The sequence below is a fragment of the Hydra vulgaris genome, chromosome 10 (genome assembly GCF_038396675.1).
Source record: "Hydra vulgaris chromosome 10, alternate assembly HydraT2T_AEP".
In the NCBI taxonomy this organism is placed as follows: Eukaryota; Metazoa; Cnidaria; class Hydrozoa; order Anthoathecata; family Hydridae; genus Hydra; species Hydra vulgaris.
In genome coordinates this window covers 15684087-15708025 of record NC_088929.1, presented here as the reverse complement: position 1 = coordinate 15708025, position 23939 = coordinate 15684087, and the positions used below count along the sequence as shown (strand labels likewise).

At 25.9% G+C, this 23939-nt stretch overlaps 1 protein-coding gene across 3 annotated transcripts; it reads right to left on the bottom strand.

The window, feature by feature from the left end:
- Window positions 1–1052: 1052 nt before the first annotated feature.
- On the bottom strand, window positions 1053–23000 carry LOC100199719 (cell cycle checkpoint protein RAD1). Of its 3 annotated transcripts, none has more exons than XR_010641191.1 (8): window positions 22821–22999; window positions 20874–21029; window positions 19337–19428; window positions 19024–19138; window positions 13893–14015; window positions 9946–10014; window positions 1305–1449; window positions 1053–1196 (listed from the first exon to the last, which is right to left on the bottom strand). XR_010641191.1 is itself a non-coding variant. In XM_065807351.1 (8 exons), the coding sequence occupies exons 1-8, from the start codon at window positions 22920–22922 to the stop codon at window positions 1149–1151; spliced, it is 846 nt and encodes a 281-aa protein (XP_065663423.1). In that variant the 5' UTR covers window positions 22923–22999; the 3' UTR covers window positions 1053–1148. The 3 variants fall into 3 exon arrangements, 2 of the variants coding, with proteins under 2 accessions (XP_065663423.1, XP_065663424.1); XM_065807351.1 differs by having other exon boundaries at window positions 9950–10014; XM_065807352.1 differs by lacking the exon at window positions 20874–21029 and having other exon boundaries at window positions 9950–10014; window positions 22821–23000.
- Between the last annotated feature and the right edge of the window lie 939 nt (window positions 23001–23939).

Sequence of the window (23939 nt, the reverse complement as noted above, 5' to 3'; positions counted from 1 at the left end):
CAAAGATTCTTTTTTTTTTTGAAAAAAAATCTTCGTAAAATCACAATCGCTTGTCCAAATTTGAATAAGATTTTAAATAAATTTGTTGTTTAAGTGAAATGAGCATCGCAGTTTAATAAGATCTGTTCTGATCTTTTATTGGGAATTTTTCTTAATTTTAAGCTCTTTCTTGGTCGGAAATCTAGTAATTTTTGTGAAAATTGATCGAATTATTGTATTTTTACAACTATATATGGTTAATATACATCAGAACCGATTATAACTAGAATCTATTGTAAATTAAGGAACTTTTTCAAAAGATTTTTACTAAATTCATGTTAACGCTGATAAGGAAAAGTAATCAAAAGACTCCAAAATGGTGTTCTTTAGATTCACTATTAGAGGTAGTAAAAAGGCTTTGAAAATTATAAATAAAAAAGAAAAGTTTCTTTAAATATTAAAAAAACTGAAGCAAAAAAATCATAACATCTAAAGTTCTTGTTTGGACATAACATGTTGATAAAATCATGCTAATTCCAAATAAAAGAATTTGAATAATTTGTAAATTGCCTTAACTACACCAAGCACTTTTATTTTTAAATCTTATAACGAATGATTTGACTTCAATAATTCAAAAGATTTTTTTTAATTTTTAGTTTTATTTTTAGCATGCATGACTTCTTTGAGAATTTTAGCATGCATGTCCTCTTTGATAATTTTAGCATACATGAACTCTTTGATAGAAATTTTTACACTGCATCTTTTAGTTATTGAATAATAACAATTTTTCAGTTATTCAATAGTAACTTCATTTATAAAGTTTATTTATATTTGTAAATATTGTACTTTTTTTTGTTGCAAAAATTATTTGTTGTTAAATATTATGTTTGTAAATATTTTTTTTCAAGTGGATTCAAAATAATGTGTTACAGACTAAAAATATTTTTATGAACCATTTTAAAAACATTTACTGTTAAATTGTACAAACAATAACAATAATAATAACAATCATGTATAAACAACCTGCATTTTTACATATAAACTAAGCTACAGAAAAAATAAATCCTCAGAAATATCACATAAATATTTACTTACATAAATATTTATAGAAATATAAATACTAAATATATATAAAAATATTTCATAAATCTTACAGCAAGCTTTTTAGTTTAAAAAAAATCTACTTCTTCCTCGCAAGAATCTTCATTAGGCGCACACTAAAAAATAAATTTGCGAAATTAATTAAGAATAAAAATTAATCATATTTAAAATTGTTAAAACAAAAAATTGATAATTAAAATTGTTAGATATTCTAGAAAGCATACAAGATATTCTACAAAACATATTTGTCCAACTTCATTCAAAATCATGTACTGTAGAGACAAAAAACCACGACTATCCATACGTATCGACAATTTACTTGAGACAGACAAAGCTTTTATTGAAGGCTTCATTAACGATGTTTTGTATCTTAATTATATAAATAAATTTAAAAATTATATTTTGTTTTATACTAATTTATTTAACTATTATTTATTTGTATGTATAATTGTTATTTACTAATGATATATACAACATATATATGTATAACTTTATTCATATTCTACATTAGTATTTCTATAACATTTAAATAAAGTCTGAGGGGTAAAATCTAATAGGTAATTACCACAACATCTGGTGGATGTATACTTTTTTATAAAAAAAATAAATATAGTAACTAAAATATATATGAAATAAATAATAATCAAATCAAATATATTTCGAAATAAGTTATAGTATTTCAAGAAAATTTACAATAGTACAGGTACTAATATAAAGTAAATACCTGAATATACAACATAACATTATAGCCAATAATGAAAATAATTATAATAACTGATATCAAGAATACTAATTATTATAATAATAATAACAATAATAATAATAGTTGTAATAAGAACAATAATAAAAACAACAACAACAACAATAATAATAATAACAACAAAAATAATAATAATAGTAACAATAATAATAACAATTATAATAAAAGGAGAATATCATAAATAAAGACAATAACAACAGCAACAAAAATTTAGTAAATAATAACAGCAACAACAGAGATTTACTACGAAGTAGAGAAGAATAGTTAATGAAAAAAGATAAATAAATAGATTGATAAATAAAGAATGTCAAAATATTAGTACTAACATTAATAATATTAGAATGAAAAATTTAATAAAAAAATTTCAAAATGGCAGATAGAAAACCAGAGGAATTAAATGTAGATAAAAAATTTCAAAATGTTAAAAATATCAAATTAAAAACCGAAGGCTCACGAATTGATAGATATAATAAAGAATTTCAATAATTAAAAATCCTAATTTTGAATTCAGAGATTGAATTAAGAGATTTTAGATCAGGAGGTAGTTTGTTCCATGAGCTAATACATTGATATTTAATGGATTTATTTCCATATTTAGCAGAGTGGTGCTTTGGAATAACTATGTTTAAGCTACTGATAGAGGATAGTGACAATTTGTACTTGTCAGAGAAATTGCTGAATGATAGAGGAAGATTTTTGTGATGATAATTGCAGACAAATTGGCAGTTAAGGAAAACCACAAGGTCGCTTAATTTTAATATATTGGAGATAAGGTATAGTACATTAGATTTAAAGTTATTATACTGAAAATATATTATTTTCAAGGCTTTAGATGGAAGATGGACAACCTTAAAATGATTTGTTTATGGGATTGTCCCATAAACAAACTTAACATGCATTTCTTTACATGCATTTACTTAACATGTATTTCTTAGACAAGACCCAAAAATTTCTAGATTTACATAATGGGGGGATTTACATAATTTACATAATTCTAGATTTACATAACTTAGGCTAACATTCCATTAAATCTGCTGAGTTTTCATTGCTAAGTCATTTAGATGGCCTTGAAAAGAAAGATTAAAACCAATTTTAATCCCAAGATATTTAATAAAGTCTAAAGGATAAACTTTTTGCCGCTTAGTCTGAAATTAAAGTGCTTATTAATTGGCGCCAAATTAGATTTAAAGATAATCAGCTCTGTTTTTTTAGAATTGAGAGAAAGTTTATTAGAACGAAGCCACTGAACAAGATTTCCAAGATCATGATTAATATATTTGTTGATTTTTTTAAAGTGATTTGTCAACCAGCAGCATGTTAGTATCATCAGCAAAATGTTAAGCAGTTGCAAATTATAAAGTATTTAAGTCATTAATAAAAAGAAGAAAAAGAAGTGGTCCTAAAACTAACCTTGTGGGACGCCATTTGAGCAATTTTTTAAATCAGATTTAGTGCCACATATGAAAACAAACTGTTTCCTGTTTTGGAGATATGATGTAAACCATTTTAGTGGGATGCCTCTGATTCCATAGTTAACAATACAATACAAAATATGTTAAAATAAATAATAATAATAATAATTGTTATATTTATAATTGTAATTACAAGTTTATTAGACAAAGTTGTATTATATTATTTATAATAGAATGCTTATACATATTATATATGATTTATAATAGACATAAAATGCTGTAAACTCAGTAAATGTAAACTTACCCACTTAATTATTCAAGTGGATAAGATTTAGCTAAAGTTTTGATTAACCAAGTGGGGTTTACCCCTTTGTCATTCAAAGTTTAACATTCTACTGAAAACATAAAATCAGAATAAATTCATACTTAACAAATGTGTGAAATATATAGTGCTTTTATTAAAAAAATAAATTCATATGTAATCCAACTCTTTTGTTAGAGGAAAAAAACTTTTAATCAGTTAAATAAATTTAAATTTATCATCTATCAACTAAAACCTGTTAGATATAGAAGATTAAAATAACATAATATAAAAAATATTGTCAATATAAATTATAATTTTTTTTTAGACTTCAACAAAATATTGATATTAGTTGGGGGAGGTGACAGAGTTGGGGAAGATGACAGTTGGAGGAGAGATTAGAGAAACCATTCTATTCAAAAATTTGAATAATGAAATTTTAAAAATCTCAGCCTTATGCAAACCGTTGACTATGATACATAGAAATTTAATATATACAGAAATTTATGATGTATATGAATACTTGATATATAGAAATTTATGATAATATAACTATTTGCATCAAAAGACTAGACTGAGCTGTCAAGTCCAAGTTAAGTAAAAAAATTAGAAAAAGAATAGTATATAGGATAATAAAATAATAAAAATTTGTTAAATATTTTGTTGAACAAATGTTTAGAATGATTCACTATAATAATAAAATAATTTCATTTTCAAAATAAATTCACTATAGTAAAGCATGTAAATAAAGGTAATGCAACATGTAAGCAATGAGCACAAAATAAAAACCAAAAAGAATACCATTTGCAACCAAAAAGAATATTTGTGTTAAAAGCAAATGAGCTAAAACTAAATCACCAAAAATATTTTAGTTTAGATTTAAATAGTTGGTACATAAATGAGAAAACTGAGAAAATGCAAAGAAATAAAAAAGTATAAAAAATATAATGCTGACATTAAAATCTAATAAAGGCAATAAATTCTAAGCTCAGCAAATGATAACATTTATTATAACCATGGAGATAGTAACATTGAATACAACCATACAGGGTTGTACCCTCATGGCGTCCGGTGGCACGGGACGACTTGTTTTTTTCAAAGGCGACTGAAATTAAAAAAAAATTGCTTGTCAGTAGCCCAGCAGGACGACTAGACAGTTTGTTACTTTCAAAAGTGCATTTATTAATAAAACCATATTTTGATCTATTAAGATTTTATTTCTAGCGATTAATTTAAAGAAAACTTTAAAAAGCATTTAAAGTAGTTTAACAATGAGTACACGAAGTTGTTACACCAAACTTAAAAAGTGTAACTGTATTGTTTTTTTAAACATTGTTGTTGCATTTTGAATATGTTTCTTCTCAATTTAAAATGAGTTTTAAAATTATATTTTCTTTCATTTCCAAATGCTATTGTATCATTTTTCAAACCTTATAGTCACATTTTATATCATGTGAATGGACAGTTTAATCATTAATAATACTGAATCTCTTTTGTTTTTATTAGTAAAATAAATTTTTATTTTAACTTTTTCAAACAAAATAAAAAACATTAAGATGCACATGAAAAATCATTATTAAACGCAATTAATGATGCACATGGAAATTCTTTTTTTCTAAAAAAAAAAGTCTTAATATAATGAAAAATGTTTAAAACATTAAAATATAATGTTTTAAACATTCAACTAAATTAAATTCGATTTTATTTTATTATAAATAAAACATTTCTTTACATTTTTAGTTTTTAACTTTTTTCCTTCAGGTAATGAAACCTTTGTTTAAGATTGACAACAAGAAACAAAACGATACAGATATCAAGCCGGGTGAATAAAAAAAAAAGCAATTACTTTTACTCAGCATTTTTGGAGTAATAGTTTAGCTTTACGTGAATAAAAATTTTAGCAAACTCGTTCAAATTTTTATTCACATAAAGCTAAGCAATTTACTCCAAAAACGCTAAGTTGCTTAGCTTTACGTAAATAAAAGTTTGAGCATAGTTGTTGAAGTTTTTACTTACGTAAATATGACCAATTACTGAGTAAAAGCAATTCAGTTTTTTACAAGAAGGCGTGCAATCGCACTTCATTATATGACCAGCCAAATCACATTTTGCTTTGACAATTTGACTGCAGCTATTTCAAAAAACATTTTAAAAACTCGCTGAATGAAAAATATTTTGAATTATACCTTAGATGAAATAAATTATATCAAAACTTCTTAACAAACATTTTTATATTAGCAAAACGCTTTTAATTAAAGTAACAATTTACTAATAATGATTTTTTTTGAAGTATGATTGACAATTATATATTTATTTCTTTTAACTTATATTATAATAAACTTTTAAAAAAAAAAAATTTTTTTTTTTTTATAAACGATGACTTTCTATGACAACAAAAGTCTTTTTTTATTAACTTTAATATAAGAATAATAAAAGTTAATACAAAAAAAAGACAAATGTTTTAGAAAGCCGTTACAATTACATAAGTTTGATTTTTAATGCTTTTCTATTATCAAAAGGCTTTTTAATGAAGTAACAAAAAACTTCTAATGAATTTTTATAATAAATAATAATAAACTGTTGTTTTTTTTGTTTATATAATTATATATTTTTTATGATAAATGTTAATCTTTTGATACAAATTAAAAAAACAAAACAAAGTACAAATGTTAAAACAAAGAATGAAACGGTTTATTAATGAGTAATTATTTACTTATTTACATACATGGAAATTGATATTTTTAAACTAAATTGAATGTTAAACGAAGCATTTTAGTTTTTGAGATTTTTTTTTAGTTGGGTTTAAAGCAAGTTTTTTTAGTGCATATTTTAAATTTTGAAAATATGTCAAGTTGTAGTCAAATCGTCAAAACAAAGTATTTTTTGCGTGGTCATATAATTGTGTGCGATCGCACATCTTCCTGTGAAACACTGCAATTGCTTTTTTTTATTCACCTGGCCTATTGACTACAACAAAAATGACAACACATCTTTAATTAATTTAACTAATAAATTAATTAATTCACTTTTAAATAAACCATTTCTTATTAGACATATTTTAGTAGTTAGACCTTTAAGGGTTTAATTTTTTTTCTTCAGTATTTTCGAATGAGAAAAAATACAAAAAAAAAACTTTTACACTGGACTAAAAATTAGCGGACGATTCAAATAAGAAAAAAAACTGTTTTAGGGCAGGGTTACTGGGAAAAAACCGGAGAGTACAGCACTGCCATATAACCATATAACAATCCAATAATAAAAACAACTGTGACAGTATCACAGTTATTTGTCAGGCCAGGCCTATGATCATCATGATCAACCTGCTACTGTAATCCAGTGAAACCTGTAAAATGTTGTGTTGTCTTGTAGAATTTGCTCAGCAAAGGCTTGAAAAAGTAAGCTTTTTATTAAATCAACACTAACTAATATTTGTCATGTATATAGTGGTACCTTTTTTTATCTGTTATATAGTTAGAGGGGTCTTAGTTAATGTGTAAACCCACTCATAAGTTATTATATATGTATATTTGAGTACTGTCTGGACCTCTGGTGCAGTGTTCATTCATCCAAGTTACTATATGTATGTTTGTGTTCTGTCTGAACATATGATATATTTTTGTTCATTGGTAAGTATAATATGTATGTTTTTCTACTGTGTGAATCTCTGGCACTGTGTTAAGTTACTATATGCATGTTTGTTGTGATATGTATGTTTGTGTTTTGTTTGAATCTCAAGTGTAGTGTTACCTCAGTTACCATCTAGTGATATATATTGATACACAAACACGTACATTAAAAGCTCCATACTTTGCCAGAGTTGGTGCCTTGGTCACTAACTATTAATGAACCTTAAATAAAAAACAAAACTTTAAAAAGTAAATTTTAAAAAATCTTCAAACCAAATTTGATTCCAAACATAAATTTTGATTGTTGTGTGAAAAGTGAAACCAAAGTTTCTGATGTAGAAGGTAAACTATTTAATTTCTGAAAATTTGAACAAAACCTTATTCAACTTGAAATTTACGTTGGCTATCTGAGTTTCAGAACTCACTTATATCAATCATTATACTATAATAAAATCCCAAAACATATTAAAATAACTTTGAAATGCCTAATAAAATGATGGAATTGGAAATTAAAGAGTTAATTTTAAACAAACTCCTAAGGATAATATTCAAAAGTTAAATATCTCTTTTATTAATTTTAATGTTTTTTACCTTGTAAACTCAAAGTACAATGGCGTCTTACAAACATACATACTGTGTCCCTAAACTCGATCTTGATGCATGTATTAAAGACTAATACTTTGATGGGTCAACCTTAAATGGTTAAACAATTACATTAATTTATTTACCTGTATACACACAGTATGTATGTACAGTGCTTGAAGTGGAGAAAAAAAAGTAACAGGATAGTATTTGGTAAATTAAAAATACCATCCCGCCCAATCATTGTTATATATAGAGATTTATAAAAAAGTGGCAGGATGGTTTATACTTTATAAAAAGGTGACAGAATGGCATCCCGCCTCACTTCGAGCACTGTGTATGTATGCATGCATGTATGTATGTATGTGTGTATGTACAGAGCTCATCTTCGCGATTAATTTTTCTTAAAAGTTTTTTTTTTGATTATTTTTTTTTCTTTTTTAACTTAGTTTTCTTTTTTGGCCATTCTTTAAAAAAAATATTTTTGTCTGAGGCTTTTTATAGGTGTCATAATAATAATACCATAAAGTAATGTCACGCAAGTGAAAAAATGAGGTCATTTTTTCACTTGCCCTGAGATTTTCATTCAATATAAAGTAATTTTGAATTTTAATTACTTTAAATCTCTGCGAGAAAATCAATAATTTCCTAAATCTATTTTAAAGTTAAACTTAGTGTGATGTATTTTATGGAGAAAGTGCATCACATTAAATTCAAAAATAAAATATAAATCAAAAACAACCATAAAGTTACTAAACTTAACTAATAACTGTTTACGTGACACAATGATCACAAAAAATGACCAATCAAGCCATCTATTTATGTAGGCCTGGGAGATTGTAGATAACATTATTCTGTAAGATTCAGCAATGAATGTAAAGACTATTTAGTAGGAAAAATAAAATTTCACAACTCAGGGGGAGAGAGGACTCACGCTCTAATCGTCCTTAGCAAATGATAAAACTATGAGTCTATATAGAATGTGTGACTAAAATAGAACAATAAAATAAGTTAATAAAAAAATTGTAAGAAAATGATAACTAATGATAGCTCATATAATATTAAAAATATATATATAATATGCGTGGCCTTCATGGTTCAAACTCTAAATCTTCAGTCTATAACGCAGTGCACTACTCCACCATGCTATAGTGTTGGTATGTGTGTATCCATAAAGTTATATTATAATATTTATTAGTTAATTACTTAATATGCACATATACTCGCAAAAGTTAGCAATGTTTCTATTTATACCTTATTTGTTAGTAACACATAAAAAGCGTCTAGGTAAAAAAACTTTTTTTATAATTAACTAGAAATTTCTAATAGAATATAAAAAATACCAATTTTTTATATTCTAATTTTACAATACCATTTTTTAAAAATATTTTAAAATACCATTTTTTAAAAATATTTTTATTTTATTTATAGAGATATCAAGATACCATATTTTCCAGAAACAATTTTTTTTTTAAGAAATAGTTTAAAAAGTAGAAACATTCATTGCAATCATGCAATGCATTTTTATTGCATGTAATGCGTGAAATAAAAACTTTAAATAATTTAAATTAAAAAAAATTCTAATTCAGTTCAAAATATATATTTTTTTTAAATCTGAAATTTAAGTATATACTTGACTTACACTTATAAAAACGTAACTTGCCTCAATAATATAAATTTTTTTACTCTTACTTTATTTTATTCCAAAACAATTAAACAAATAAAAAAAAAAAAAAAAAAAAAAAGAATGAAAACATAAACTTAAAAACCCATTAAATGAAAAAAATTATACTTAAATATTTAATAGTATGCTCTAGAAGCGATAAATCTAAAAAAAATGTAGAATCCAATAAGATTTGGTCTATTGATTGTGTTGATGCAAAAATATAATGTTTAATGTTTTATGAAGATTGTATTTTTGTCATCAATTTTTAAATAGCTTTTTTATATCTGTTTAAAGTTGTTTATAAATGTAAAGTTGTTTATAAATGTAAAGGAAATATTTTTTTTAATCAAATTAAGTATTAAAACATTTGCATTTTTATTTTTACTTTTTATAAGTATTATGTTAAGTAACAATTACTAAAAGTAATAGTAATAAATATGTTTCGCGCACATTACATTATAACAGCAACTTAAACTTTTTAATTATAACTTAAGCTGTAAATAAAACAAAATATTAACCTGCCTGCTACTTTGTGTCTGTTGACATTCAAAAGTCTCAATCATTTCAGAATCTCTGGGATAATCCACCTAAAAAAATTAATTTATAATTTCAATTTATAAATAAAAGACATTTAAAATGAAAAAAAAATTATTAAAATAAAATTACAGAGGGTGAAGGGCAAGAAAAAGCAAGAGAATAAAAAAAAGCATTTTAAAGAATAAAAATTATGTTAATTTTGAAGATAGCTTATAATTTTGAGCAGAGAAGATATCCCCTATGACATTTTAAAGTTATTTTACATAGTGAAACGTAAACGAGATTGATTACATTACATGCAAAATGTCTGTTATTTTTATGTAACCGATACATAAGATTTTAGGTAACGATATGTAACATTGTAGCGTAGTGATTATATTAGAAAATGTTTTTATGTAATAGCTATACTATTTTGAACAGATGTTCAGTGTTAAAGCAGGTAAATAAGAGAAGAAAGTGGAAAAAGTGTATTATGTCTGATTATTTGACTAGGGGTGTCCCAGATAACAATTTTTTTATTATCTGACCGGATATCGAATACCGGATATTTAGTAAATAATAAAGGCCATAATAATTAATAAAGGCCAGATAACCTAATTTAAATCCTAAAATATATAATTTATAATGACAAAATATTACCGTGATAAACCTTAAAAATAGCGAATTTTGTTTAAGAACTTTTCAAAATTAATGATAGCTGTGATTTCGAAGCAATATGCATTCCATGTGGAAAGCAGATAAGCAGGGGATGTAATAAATCTGGTCAGAAGTCATTTTGCACAACTCCGCTGCATAATCATGCAAAAAAATTCCATTGTAATTTATATATAGAAAAAAAAAAAAATATTGAATCTTCTTCAGCTGCACAAGGAAGTTCAAAATGTTTTAAAATACGAGTTTCCTTTTTAAAAGCTGTTCATGGAGTTGATGTTTTCTTTAATCACTTGATTATAGAAAAAAATAACAACTAAAGTTTTAAATTATTGGAAACATAGCACCACCTGCATCCTCTGCATTTTCGGAAGATTGTTTTCATTATTTATAAGAAAAAGCGATCAAGACTAAAAATGTTAATTTCTTTACACTGAGGTAAAAGAAATTTAAATGAGTGATAAACTGATGTATTTATTGCCCATATATAATTTTAGTAGTATTTTAATAATAATAGGGGAAAGTGACCTAAAACGGGCCCCTTTTTAAAAAAAGATAGAATCAACTAGCTGTAACCAACCAAAGATTACAAACAAAATTTTTTTCAGGAAATTCAATCTATGTTCTACAATTTAACATCAGAAAATTAAAGGTGTAACTATGCCTTATGTTAAGAAACAACTGTTGAACAAAGAAATGCTAGGAGCCCATTTTCCGTGAAAGTAGCCTAAAATGAGCCCCTTAATTTAATTTCTAAATAAAACCTGATTATTAATCAAAAACTGACTATAATTGATTTGTATATGATAATCTTCTGTTCATTATTCACATTATAAATTGACACTCTGAATAAAGAAAAGACAATAACTTCAACTATAGTCAAACTAAAAAAAATTTAGCTCAATAAAATTTTAAAAGTAGTACTTTTAAATATTCTTTTTGCTGAAAATTAACAATAAAAAAAACTATTCTTCGGATGGTTTTCTTAAATGTTTATGGTCAGCTGAATAAGATTCTAAAGTCAAATTTATAATAATTATTGTCCAAGCACGAGATTTGATATGGGCCTATCCCACTTTTGGGGTTGATTTTAGACAACTTTCCCCTAATAATAACAATATTAAAAAGAAACCTTTAACATTAAATTATTCAAAAATATAACATTTCTAGATTTTTTTTCAATTTTCAAATGATATTAACATGAAATATCCGGTATATAAAAAACTAGATAAAATTATTATCTGACTGAATAACAGATACCGAATAATACAACTATCCGACCCGGATATCTGGTCAAACAGTTTATCTGGGATACCCCTATATTGACTAATAAATTAAATTTTTTTCTTTAGAAATCTGATGATGGCAGAAATCATTATAATTAGATTTACTGTTTAATTTACTATCAGTGTGAGTAATTGTCATAATTTTAGCTGCAAACTTTGTAAAAACCAATACAACTACAAATGATTGCCATTGTTGTGATAAGTATAATTTGATTTAATTAAAAATTTAGGTTCTAGCCAGGTTTTTTAGATCTACAATGAGATTTTCTTCATAATAATCGTTTATTTAAAAGAGACTTAAAGTAACTTTTAAAATGTTATAGGGGTATAAAGAGCAAAAGTTACTAACGCACAGACTCTACAAGTAGTGGACAAACTATCCAAGTTGTTGAATACTTGTATCAACACTAAAAAATAATTTCTATAAAGCATACAAGTTGTGTTTGCAATTAATTATGTTAATTTATAACATATTTTATAAGTTAATAAAAACTTGTTTCTCGGTGAAGCATCCTTTTTTGACAAGGTTTGTGTTTAAGAGTTTAGACAGGGTTGTAACTAGGGATGAAAATCTCGGGATCCCGAAATCCCTTTGTCTCCGAAATTTCCCGGGGTTTCAAGATCGTTAAAAAAAAGTAAAAGTTAATAAAGTTAATTGTAGTTAAGTAATTTGTACATCGTCTTTGGTATAGTAGTTGATTGCTTGTGTAACTGTTTATTCTCTTTGCAACGTTTTCCTTTTAAAACTCTTAACATATAAAATATAATATTATACTCTCTCTCTCTCTCTCTCTCTCTCTCTCTCTCTCTCTCTCTCTCTCTCTCTCTCTCTCTCTCTCTCTCTCTCTCTCTCTATATATATATATATATATATATATATATATTATATATATTTAATATTAAATATATATTTAAAATTAATAATATATAATAAAATTAAATTAAGGTATACCTTCTATTACAAACTCTTGCTCATTCCACCAACGAGCGCTTATATTCTATTTATTTTTTATAATATACTAGTTTTAATATTATACTATATAGTATAATTTTAAAACTAGTATATTATAAAAATTAAAAAAACTAGTATATTATAAAACAGAAGGTTTATTAAAGTACAAAATTTTCTTAAGGTTTAATTAATGAAGCCAAGCATATTTATATTATTTTTCAATTGCTATTTTTATTTATACTGTGTTACAATTTTAAGGTATTATTTTATGATTTAAAATACTTAGGTTCATTAATTTTTAAAAGTCTTAGATAAGTTTTAATACAAAATTAAGTTAAAACATGATTTAACTTATTTTTAGAGGTTCATTAATGTATTAAACTTTTTTAATGTATTAAATATTTTAGTTATATTATCATCAAATTAATCATTTTTAAGTGTTTGATGAGTGCTTAAAAAGTATTGAACTGCGTTTTTTTCTATTTATTCCCGGGATTTCCCGGGGACAATTCCAAAATCCCGGGACTGAAATTTCCGGGATTTTTGCCATCCCTAGTTGTAACAACAATTGAAAACTGAAAAGTAAAAAAAAAGAGTAGCCTGCCTTAATGTCTCTAGTAGTTTCCTCAGTAAAAAAACAAAAAGTTCCAAATAAAACTGAAAAATATATACATATACCTATGTACATATATATTTATATACATAGATGCTTGCAGAGGTCAAATAATAAAAAAAAAAAAAAAATTTGTTTCTATATTAAAAAATATTTATCATATGATTGCAGTTACTTTTACTCAAACCCTTAAAAAAATACAAATCGAGGTCTACAGGAGCATGGTAGGTTTGAACACCATATTCTTCCATGCAAAGCAAGCTCTCTACTACTTAAGCAATATCACATAAAGATAAATTAAGAAAGAAGCTTGCATAAGAGATAACTTAATAAATTTAAAACTTAGTTATCAATTCAGTATTGAAAAATGTTTAAAAAAATAATAATGTTAAGTCTAAAAAAATAAAAAGATAAGCAAAACTATACGTGAATACTCCCTGAGTTTCCAAATGTTGAAATTCGAAAGTATGGTGATGCTGGAGAAAGCAATAATTGAATTACATCTGAACTCATATCTACTTCTTGAAAAACATCTTTCAACGCCACACTCTAAAATTAAATTTTTAACTTTACTAATTTTTAAGATTAAAATAAAATAAAACAAAGTGTAAAAGTTCTAATGTGGCATATACTAATAATTGTCTACCATGGGTATGTTTATTTAAATATATAAATTAATTTAATTGAAAAAATTACTATTTTTTATTTTTAATAATTTGTACTGAATTCAAATATAAGCAATTTAAATATATATTTAACGATAACTTTAATTTGTTAATAGTTTTTATAAAACCATTCTCTATATTTTAATAGGTTTTAAATGAAATTAATAAAACATCATGAAGTTTAATTTCAAATTCGATTTTGACAAGAGTATGGTTTCATTCAGAATGTTTGAAGAAACTTTCCCTTTTTCCAAGGCTTGCTTGACAAAAACTAGAAAAAATAATTGTTTTAGATAAATCAATACATATGTATTAAAAATGCGTGCTTAGACAAGGCACAAGCAGCCATGAATTCAAAGATTTTACAGAGAGTTGTATGTATGTATATATATATATATATATATATATATATATATATATATATATATATATATATATATATATATACATACATACATACATACATACATATACATATATATGTATGCATGTATGTATATATGTATGTATATATGTATGTATATATATATATATATATATATATATATATATATATATATATATATAAATGAATATTTTAGTATGTATCAATGTTTAAGCAACCCTTTACAATTACAATTGTGATGTACACATATACACACACAATTAGAGTTACACGGAACAGAATGAACCAAAAGGTCATCATTAGCTAGCAAGCTAGCTCATATAGCTGCAGTAATACAGCTATGGAAAATGATGCACTGTGGTAACTATTATAGTTGCTGGTCTAGTTTTTTTTTTTGAAACTGTCTATGTAGAGGCAATGGCAACATTATCTGGCAAAGCATTTTAAGTATCCGCAAATTGATTATTAAAAAAGTAAAATCAAACTAGACAACTGCTATTAATTTTGCGACAAAAGTGTTTGCAATGATCATAGATGAGAGGAATGAATATTGGGTCAGCTTTGTTTAATTAAAGAATTTAATTAAGTCAGCCAGTTTTGTTTAATTAAATCAGTTTTGTTTTCAATTTTGAATCTTTGGATAAGGTTACTGTCACTTAGTGAAGTTAGTACAACTTTAGCACAGTTTGTCTGGTAAGCAAGGTACTTTAATTCATAAGGTATTTTTGTGGCACATCGTTGTACTGCTTTCAACTTTAGTAATGTCTTTTTTTAAATGAGAGCACCATGCTGTCACAGCATATTCTAGTTGTATAAAGGTTTTTCTAGACAATTATAACTTTGCTAATAAAAGTTTAAAATACCTAACAATTTTGTTAATAAGTTTTAAAATAGATATATCTTTATATATATTTTTTGTAATTCACCTCCCCAAGGTCGAGAAGGCCACTACAGATAAAGAGGCTACTCATGGTTATAACCCTCTCTTAACTCTATAACTCCAAAACACAAACCTTGACGAACAAGGTCACTTCGCGGAGAAACAAATTGAGCTCGGCACTACCAGAGACGTGGTGGGAATCAAAATCGAAACCCCTTGCTTATGAAGCGAGCGCTCTACCACTACATCACTACCGCATATATATTTTTGCTAATAAAGCTTTAACATACCTAAGATTTTATTAGTCTTAGCAGCAGCAGTGAATGCTTGGTTATTCTACTTAAGATCATCAGAGAGTTGAACACAAAGGACTTTTTCCAATGTTGTTGTATCTAACTGGATTCTTTTGATTCCATTATTGGAGTCATTATCCCAATGAAATAGATGTGAGAGACAGTTTTAGATTGGTTGATGTGCATAACTTTACATTTTTTAATGTTAAGCTGCATGAGCCATATTTGGGTCTAATTGATAATGTTATCAATATCAGCTTGCAGACAAAGTTTTCTTTCTAAATGGTTAACTATACTCAGGAACTTTGTGTCATCTGCATACATTTTGCAATTATTTTTACTGCTGTGGTCTGGGTATACATCAAAATAGATTATAAATAGGGTTGGACCAAGAAATGAGCCTTGAGGAGCGCTACTAGTAACCTGTTCCCAATCAAATGCAATGTTTCTAAGGATGACATGCGTTCTGTTGGAAAGAAAGGTACTAATCCAATTTAAGAAATTGGTTTTAACTTCATACGATTCAAGCTTTATTAGTAACCTTTTGTGAGGAAATTTGTCAAACATTTTCGCAAAATCAAGAAATAAGGCATCAACAGCTAATTTTTGTGAGGCAGTATATGTCAAAAAATCCTTAGTTTCAAATTAATTTGTAATGCAGGATTTTTTGCTGACAAATCAGTGCTGACATTGGGAGAGAAGATTGTTAGATATTAGGCAGTCTTCTCTATTTGAAATTTAATGCCAGTGCACAAAAAAGCGCTGGCAGGATGGCCTTTTTTAAGTTAGCCCGCGCGATTTAAAAAATTCTTCTTTTCTGCTACTTAAATTAAAATAAAAATAACCAAAAGAATGCTTTGAATAAATACTAGATAATATAATTTTAAAAAAAACTGGTAAAAAAAAAGCATTTTTCATAAAAGTTAAACAAACAAACAAAAATTTTTTTTTGTTGCAATTTAAAACAAAACGCTTTTATTTTTTTTGGCAAACGCTATTTTATGTGTTCGCTATAGTTTTGGCGGGCGTGTGGGCCAGCGCAAAAAGACTTGCGAAAAGCGCTGGCAAAACGGAGAAGACCGATTAAGTGATGCATAACCTTATGTCTATACATTTTTTCCATTATTTTACAAGGTACAGAAGTAACTGAATGTGGTCTGTAGTTTGTTGGGTCAGTCCTGGATCTATTTTTGATGGAGTAACATTAGCAACAAGCCATGCTTTTTGGTACAACTGCTTGTTCCATTGACATTTGGAAAATAATGGCAAGTGGAGCTGCTATTGTGCTATTTATACATGCGAGCACACATGCTTTAAAATGTGTGGACTTATTTTATCTTCTCAAGTAGATTAATATAGTCAAGTGTCTCAAGGTGTTTTGAAAACGTCTATAATCAAACGAAAAATTAAAAAGAGAAACAAATGTGCGTTGAACAAATTGAGGTAGATTTTGATTATGAGGTTCAATAGTAAAAACAGATTGGAATACCTTTTTTAGTGTGTTAGCAATCAAAGCATTATCGGTACAAAGTTTACCGGAAGATGAATGCAACATGTTGATATGATTACTGACAGTTCGTTTGCTATTAATGTAGGCAAAAACTTTTTGGATTGTTCTTGTCTTTCGACAGATTGTTCTCAAATGAGCGAATTGCAGCTTTAGTCTCTTTTTATCAAGATTTCGAGTACACTAGTATTCATTAGCCAGGAGAGTTTTTAAATTGCTGTTTTGGTTGAGAAACCAACCATGTTCACAAACCTACCTTGACTATATTTTATCAAACCCAACCCTGGTCAAATATCAAGTCTGGTTGCTAACAAAACAGAACACTGTATTAAATAAATCTTGTAATAAATTTTTAAAATAAAAATTTATGAAAAGGTGGCCCGCCAATGCTAGTCAATCTCTATATGAACAAACAAACCTAAAAAAGTTTTTCAACAAAACAGATTTTTCAATGATAATTTTAAATTCATAGACGCAGAGGTATTGCACCAAATGCATTAAACCTATCAAGTGAAAACTCTACTTACTTGAGAGGAATAATCACTATATTATTTTGAATTTAGATGAATTATTTAGGTACAATATTGTTAAGGTATAGTATGTTTCTAAACCATGGAGAGTAATGAAAGAGATATGCAATAAGAGACCCAAATCCATTAAATTTTAACATTAGGATGGAAATCAGTGATGACCATTGATTTCCATCCAAATTTTCAAAAACTTTGAAATCAATTGTAAACTTGAAAAAACTTTTTTTTTCTGTAAATATATGTCAAAAGCTTTTTTTTTTCTGTAAATATTTTTAAATAACTATTTTAAAATGTTTTTTCTTTTTTGTTACTATTTTGTGTTAATTTATTTATGCAGTGTTAAGTATGTTTTATGTATGTTTATGTTGCCCATGGTTTATATTTGAAGAAATGCTTCTATTTAATTTGATTTTAGAAATACTCATTTCAAAAAGAATAAAAATGGAAGATTTTACTTAAAAATGTTGATCCGCTTTTAGAGATATTGGCTATACAACAAATTCAAAATGAAAAACTTTAAGTTTAAAATTCTATTTTGATAGACATTCCAAAGTTATTTTTGCTGTATTACCTCTTATATTGAAGACACACTTATAAAAGTTTAAAGATTTATATTTATTGCACACTTGATAAATTTTCTGTCCTTAAATAGACCTAATTTTAAAGTTTTCAGGCTGGAAACTTTTTTGTCAACCACTCATATTTTCACAAAAAAACATAGTTTTCACATTCCCTAGTGTATACATTTTTATTCCCTTTATTAATATCAAAATTTTATCTTCAAAGTGTTTATTTTTTGTTTAAAAACCTACAGGAATTATTAATTTTAGGAAAATCTGAAATGGTCACAGAAAAATTTTCATAAAAAAAAAGATCCTTGCTCCATTAGTGTCAGAAATTCCATAAATACAAGTACATCTTATTTCTTTCATAGAAAGAAAGTATTTAGTTTACTAAAAGGCACCCAAAATCCTCAAGTGTTTTATTGAACAAATCTATTCTATAAGGTTCCTCTGTCCACCTCTTTTGTTTAAAATCTCTATTTATCCTGATTTTTTAAAAACACATATTTGACCAACTACTATTATTTTAATTATAAATTCTGACTTCAGCTGCACCACCTTTATTTTAATTATAAATTTATTTTAACTGAAAATTATAAAAATTTACCAACTTAGCTTCAGCTGCACCACCTTAACTAATTCAAACTTGGGAAAATTAGATAGAGTTACAAGTAAAAAACTTTATAAGAAATAGGGACATTAAACAAAAAAAAAAAGAAAAGAAAAAGAAATACCTTCATTATAATTTTATTGCGGACTTCAGAAGAAGTAAAATTAAAATCAACAATTTCTTCTGGATCTTGGGTATTTATACTACATTCTGTTAGAACGCCACCATCTTCAGCTAATCTAATAAACAAACTTTTTAAATTTTTTTTTTTAGGAAATTTATTGTAATGTAATTTTTGTTAAAAACTTTTTTAACAATTTTTTGAGAATTATGTTTTAAGCAATAGAATAAAAACCCAAAAATTTTGTAATTTTCTATATTAATCTAATTATACAATTAACAATAACAATAAATGACTTTAAAAAGTTTAATCATACAATAACTTCAGAGGAAAGCCATGACCAGCATAACACATTTTCAATGCAGTATGTGAGCTACTTTCTGAACCACCAAATATATGGAGACATTCCTTTATTGAAAATATATATTTTTTAATTGATTCTGTTGTTTTTTTTAAAGATATTTTTGTGCATATAAAATTAAAAACACACTTTTAATTTTTTGACATTACATATTTAAAAAAAAAAAAATAAAAAGTAAAAAAATTTTGTTTTTTACAACTATTGATTTTTTTTATTAAAAAAAAAAAAATTGAGTAAGAGGATAACAAAGAAATTTTTAATTTTTTAATCTAGTTTTAAATTTTAGTATGTGCAATGCAATAATATATGAATTGTAATAATATATGTCCTAGAAAGAATAAAAATTATATATATATATATATATATATATATATATATATATATATATATATATATATATATATATGCATGTCATCTCCAGTTGTTTACTGTAAAAGAAAATACCAGAAACTATATCAAACCCAGAAACTATACAAAACAACAAGAACACTGGAAATAGATAGCAATTAATAATTAAATATTTGGTGTCAGACCAAAGGAGCCATATATCCTCAGATCATATTGATAACTTGTAATTTAAACGATAATTTAAACTTGATATAATTTAAAAAGTTGAAATGCACACAAAAAATCAAGAGCTTATCAGAGCAGTACATTTTTTCGGAACTGGAGTTGGATCAATAAACAGATGCTAAATTATAGTCTGTACTAAAGCATTTCAAGTTGATCTCATTTTCAAATACAATACAGGGAAAAAAGTATATAAAGTTATCTTGGATGGAGTTAAAAGGTTAAGTATGTGACTGTTGGATTAAGATTAGATTAAGTATGTGACTGTTGGAGTTAACAGTGTTCTGAAGATGAAACTGTCAAAATCAAATCAGCCTCACAAAAAGTAAGTAAGCCTGGTAAATTTTGCTAAAGATAAGATTCTATGAATGAAAAGATACTTTTAAGAACATGAATATTTGTAAAAGATTAATTAAAACAACTTAATGATGGTCATGATTTGTTTAATATTTTTCAAGGTCATGATTATGACTATTAGAGAGAACTTAAGCTGCAACTGTATGCCTCCTTAACTTAAGCTGCAACTGCATGCCTCCTTCATACTTACGAATTTAATTAGTCAGTCACTCTCAGAACCATTTAACTTTAGAGCCGTAAACTCATTTAGAGATAACAGAAAGAATTTTACAAGGCAGCAGAACATGTAGTATGTTATCAGGATTATATGTTACCAGTAACATGATACCAGGCCAATTATGATGATTATGATTCGTACCTTTCCTGACCAACTTTTTTAATTCTGTTTAGCTTACACCAACCCATTAATTCTAGAAGGGACTTTTATTATTCATGCACTTATTTAGTACCTAAAATCCCTTGTGTATGTGTGGGGAAGGAGAGAGGGGGGAGCGTTTGTGTGTGAAAGTATTTATTAAAGTAAAAAATAAATAAAATATTAGAGAGTAAAGATTATTATACTCACTATCAATACATTTAAATTGATTTTAAAAGTAGCACTCTCTTCTGTAAAAATATATTCTTGGAAAATAGACGATTGAATAAAAGCACTAGCTTGAAGAAATTTGCTCTCTTCAACTGTCACTTTTAAACCATTTTCTGATACAAAAATAACGGCTGACTGAAAGAGAACATAATAAATAATAATAGCTGCATGAAAATTACACCAAACTACAAAATATAATTTGTAATAATTGCCTAAAATTAAAAAAAAAACTATTTTTGAAATTTTTAACTTAAATTTTATTATTTTAGAGAAGTATTGTATATTATTAACATATTACAAATTATTCCACAATAAAAATTATGCTTTCAAAAGCACTTATTAAAACATAATTTGAGACAAAACTATTTTATCATAAGAATTGAGCTCGTTAAAATTGGTTAAAGATAAATTTATTCATTTACCAATAAATTATTACTACCGCAATCAACTATATAATGGAAAATCATATTGACCATACCTGCAAGCTTGATCCTCAGATGGATTTGTTGCAATAATAATGATTTACCATTAAATACATCAAGTTACCTTTTATCAAGCTCAACCCTAGTTAGCAAAATATAAGCAAATATAATATAAGCAAAATGAAATAAATTTAAAAGTTTTATTTTATAAAAAACTATTACCATAGACACCATTGAATATAAAAACAAGTGATGACAAATAAACCAGATTATTTTCAAGTGGTTATACTGCCTTAGAAATTTATATAGAAAATTAGCTTAAGGAGTAACAAACAGATTATTTTTTACTCTAAGATAATGTATTTATTTTTGTTCAATAAACCCATAATGGATAAGTCAAGTCTGGATTAAAGGATTAATCCATAAAGTCAATATACAGCTTTAAGATAAATTTTTTTAAGGCATCACTTTATTTTAGACTTAAATTGTTTAAGTGTTTTAGCATGCCAGTTTTTTTCTATAAACCTCACCTTTCAAAATACTCCAAAATTCTTTATTTGATCTACTTTCTAAAACATTTGGAAAGTTGGTTTTCATATCAACAAAATTGACGATTTTATCATTAAAAAACATTGTAATGGATTTTGTGTAATGGTATAAAGCTCCTACAAAATCAGACCAAAAAATGTATTGACTGTCAGAATGACACAATTCAATATAAGTAACTAACCTTTTAGCAAAGTTGACTGTTGACTGACAGAATGATATGTTTAAATTTAAGTAACTAACCTTTTAGCTAAGCAATAATATATATAATTAGGTTGATTAACAGCCTGACTACACAGAGCACAATATAACTTACTTGGAAAATAAGCATATTTAAAAAAACTATATATATTTTTTTGAATTTACAACTAGGCTATATTTTACGCTATCCTTGAATATTCATAGTGAGATTTTTTATCAATAACCTTGATTAAGGAAATTTTTAATTGCAATTGTAATGTTACACATTGACATTCCCTAATACAATGGAATTCTGATAGAAATTTATATGAATAATTTTATATTTAAAAAAATATATATATAAAAACTAAACAAATTATATCAGTTTTCAATTATTTATATTTCATCTTTCTTTGCTATTTTAAAAGATTAATTTAAATAAGACTTCAAATTATAAAGTGTAATAATAGGACACTAAGTCTATATCCCAGTAAATATTTCTATACTCCTAATAACATTATTAAGCTCCTAGTAATATATTTGTCACAATGTTAACTGATTTTATATTGGAGCAGTAATGCTCCTTAACTGTTACAAAGGCAACTTTGGAAAAAGAAAGTTCGAATATAAATCCATCCAATATTATATTGTAGAAGGAGCTTAGATTGTAATCATTTTAGTACAAAATAAAATTACTAAGTTATGACCTGAAAAACATTTTAATGTTAAGAAGAGTATCTAGTTGTAGAAAAAAAAAGTAAAACGATTGCTAATTTACCTCCCTAAAGTGGATTGCTTTTAATAAAGTGGACAAATTCTTTGCATTGTCAAGCTTTGCAATAAGAATATATTCAGAGTTATCAGTGTCTCCAACCGACATTTCTAATAAATCATAAAATTATTAACCACAGTAAAATAAGACATAATTAGCATGCATTTCTACTATTTAAAATAAAAACACAAATCCGTCTAAAAAATTTAATTTTTGCGCCAGGCTTTAAAATGGGTCAGTAAAATTTCCGACAAAGTTTATAAATATTTTTTAACAAAACTTAGTACTTCAAAAAGCAGAGCCGTGACTGGGCGGCGCTAATACTGTTTCTCCCCCCTCCCCTTTTTTTTTTTTTTGCGATTGATTATTTTTTTATTTTATTTTTTTTAAACACCCAGTAATACAATTACAGGTAAAGTAACTTATATTATTACAGTTTATAGCTAAATTACGTCAAGAGAGCACAGCTCTCCCAATCATTAGCCTTTAATGCTAATAACTAGACGGTTAGTTCTATTTTAGGAATATTCACCTTCATCAAAGTTTTAAATGTTTCTCTTTGTTCTTTTAAATTCCATAACTGGAACGATTCTTTTAATATTGCTATAATCTCAGCTTGCAGTTCTTCTTGAGGTAGTGTAAATTTAATTTTTTTCCCTTCTATCATGTATTGAAAGAAGTTTAAACCAAGAGTTTTACATATAGAAATCACTTTATTTATAAACGATTTTTTATTTTGTGTTGACTGTAATTGATTAATTATCAGTGAGTAACAAGTTTGATTTTTCATCAGCCTGATAAATAGATTAGCTTTATTTCGAATTAGATTAGTTGAAATATCCTCTATTTTAAAAAAAGAATGCAGGTAATTTTTACTATACTTTGAGATACCAAAAAATGATTTTAAAGCTGCTCTTCCAACGACGTCTATATATCGAAGAAAAATGATATCAAAGTTGCATAGTTCAAGACCATCTATAAGCTTTGGCACTGTAAAGTATTGTATAAATAAACTATTGTTGACGGCTGGCAATAACCGATTGAAACTGAGTTATTCGTTCAATTAGATTTGTTTTTTGAAAAGCAAAGTTACATCATTTGCCTATGCAATGACACCAGTATAGA

Bases quoted from the DNA above. Each gene is read 5' to 3' on its own strand.
- LOC100199719 (XM_065807351.1), bottom strand. From the start codon at position 22,922: ATGTCGGTTGGAGACACTGATAACTCTGAATATATTCTTATTGCAAAG. The intron at 10,015-13,892 runs GTATAGTTTTGC...TAATTTTTTTAG, and splicing joins GAAACTCAGGGAGTATTCAC to GTGGATTATCCCAGAGATTC. The intron at 1,450-9,949 runs GCAGGTTAATAT...TATATAATTAAG, and splicing joins CAACAGACACAAAGTAGCAG to ATACAAAACATCGTTAATGA.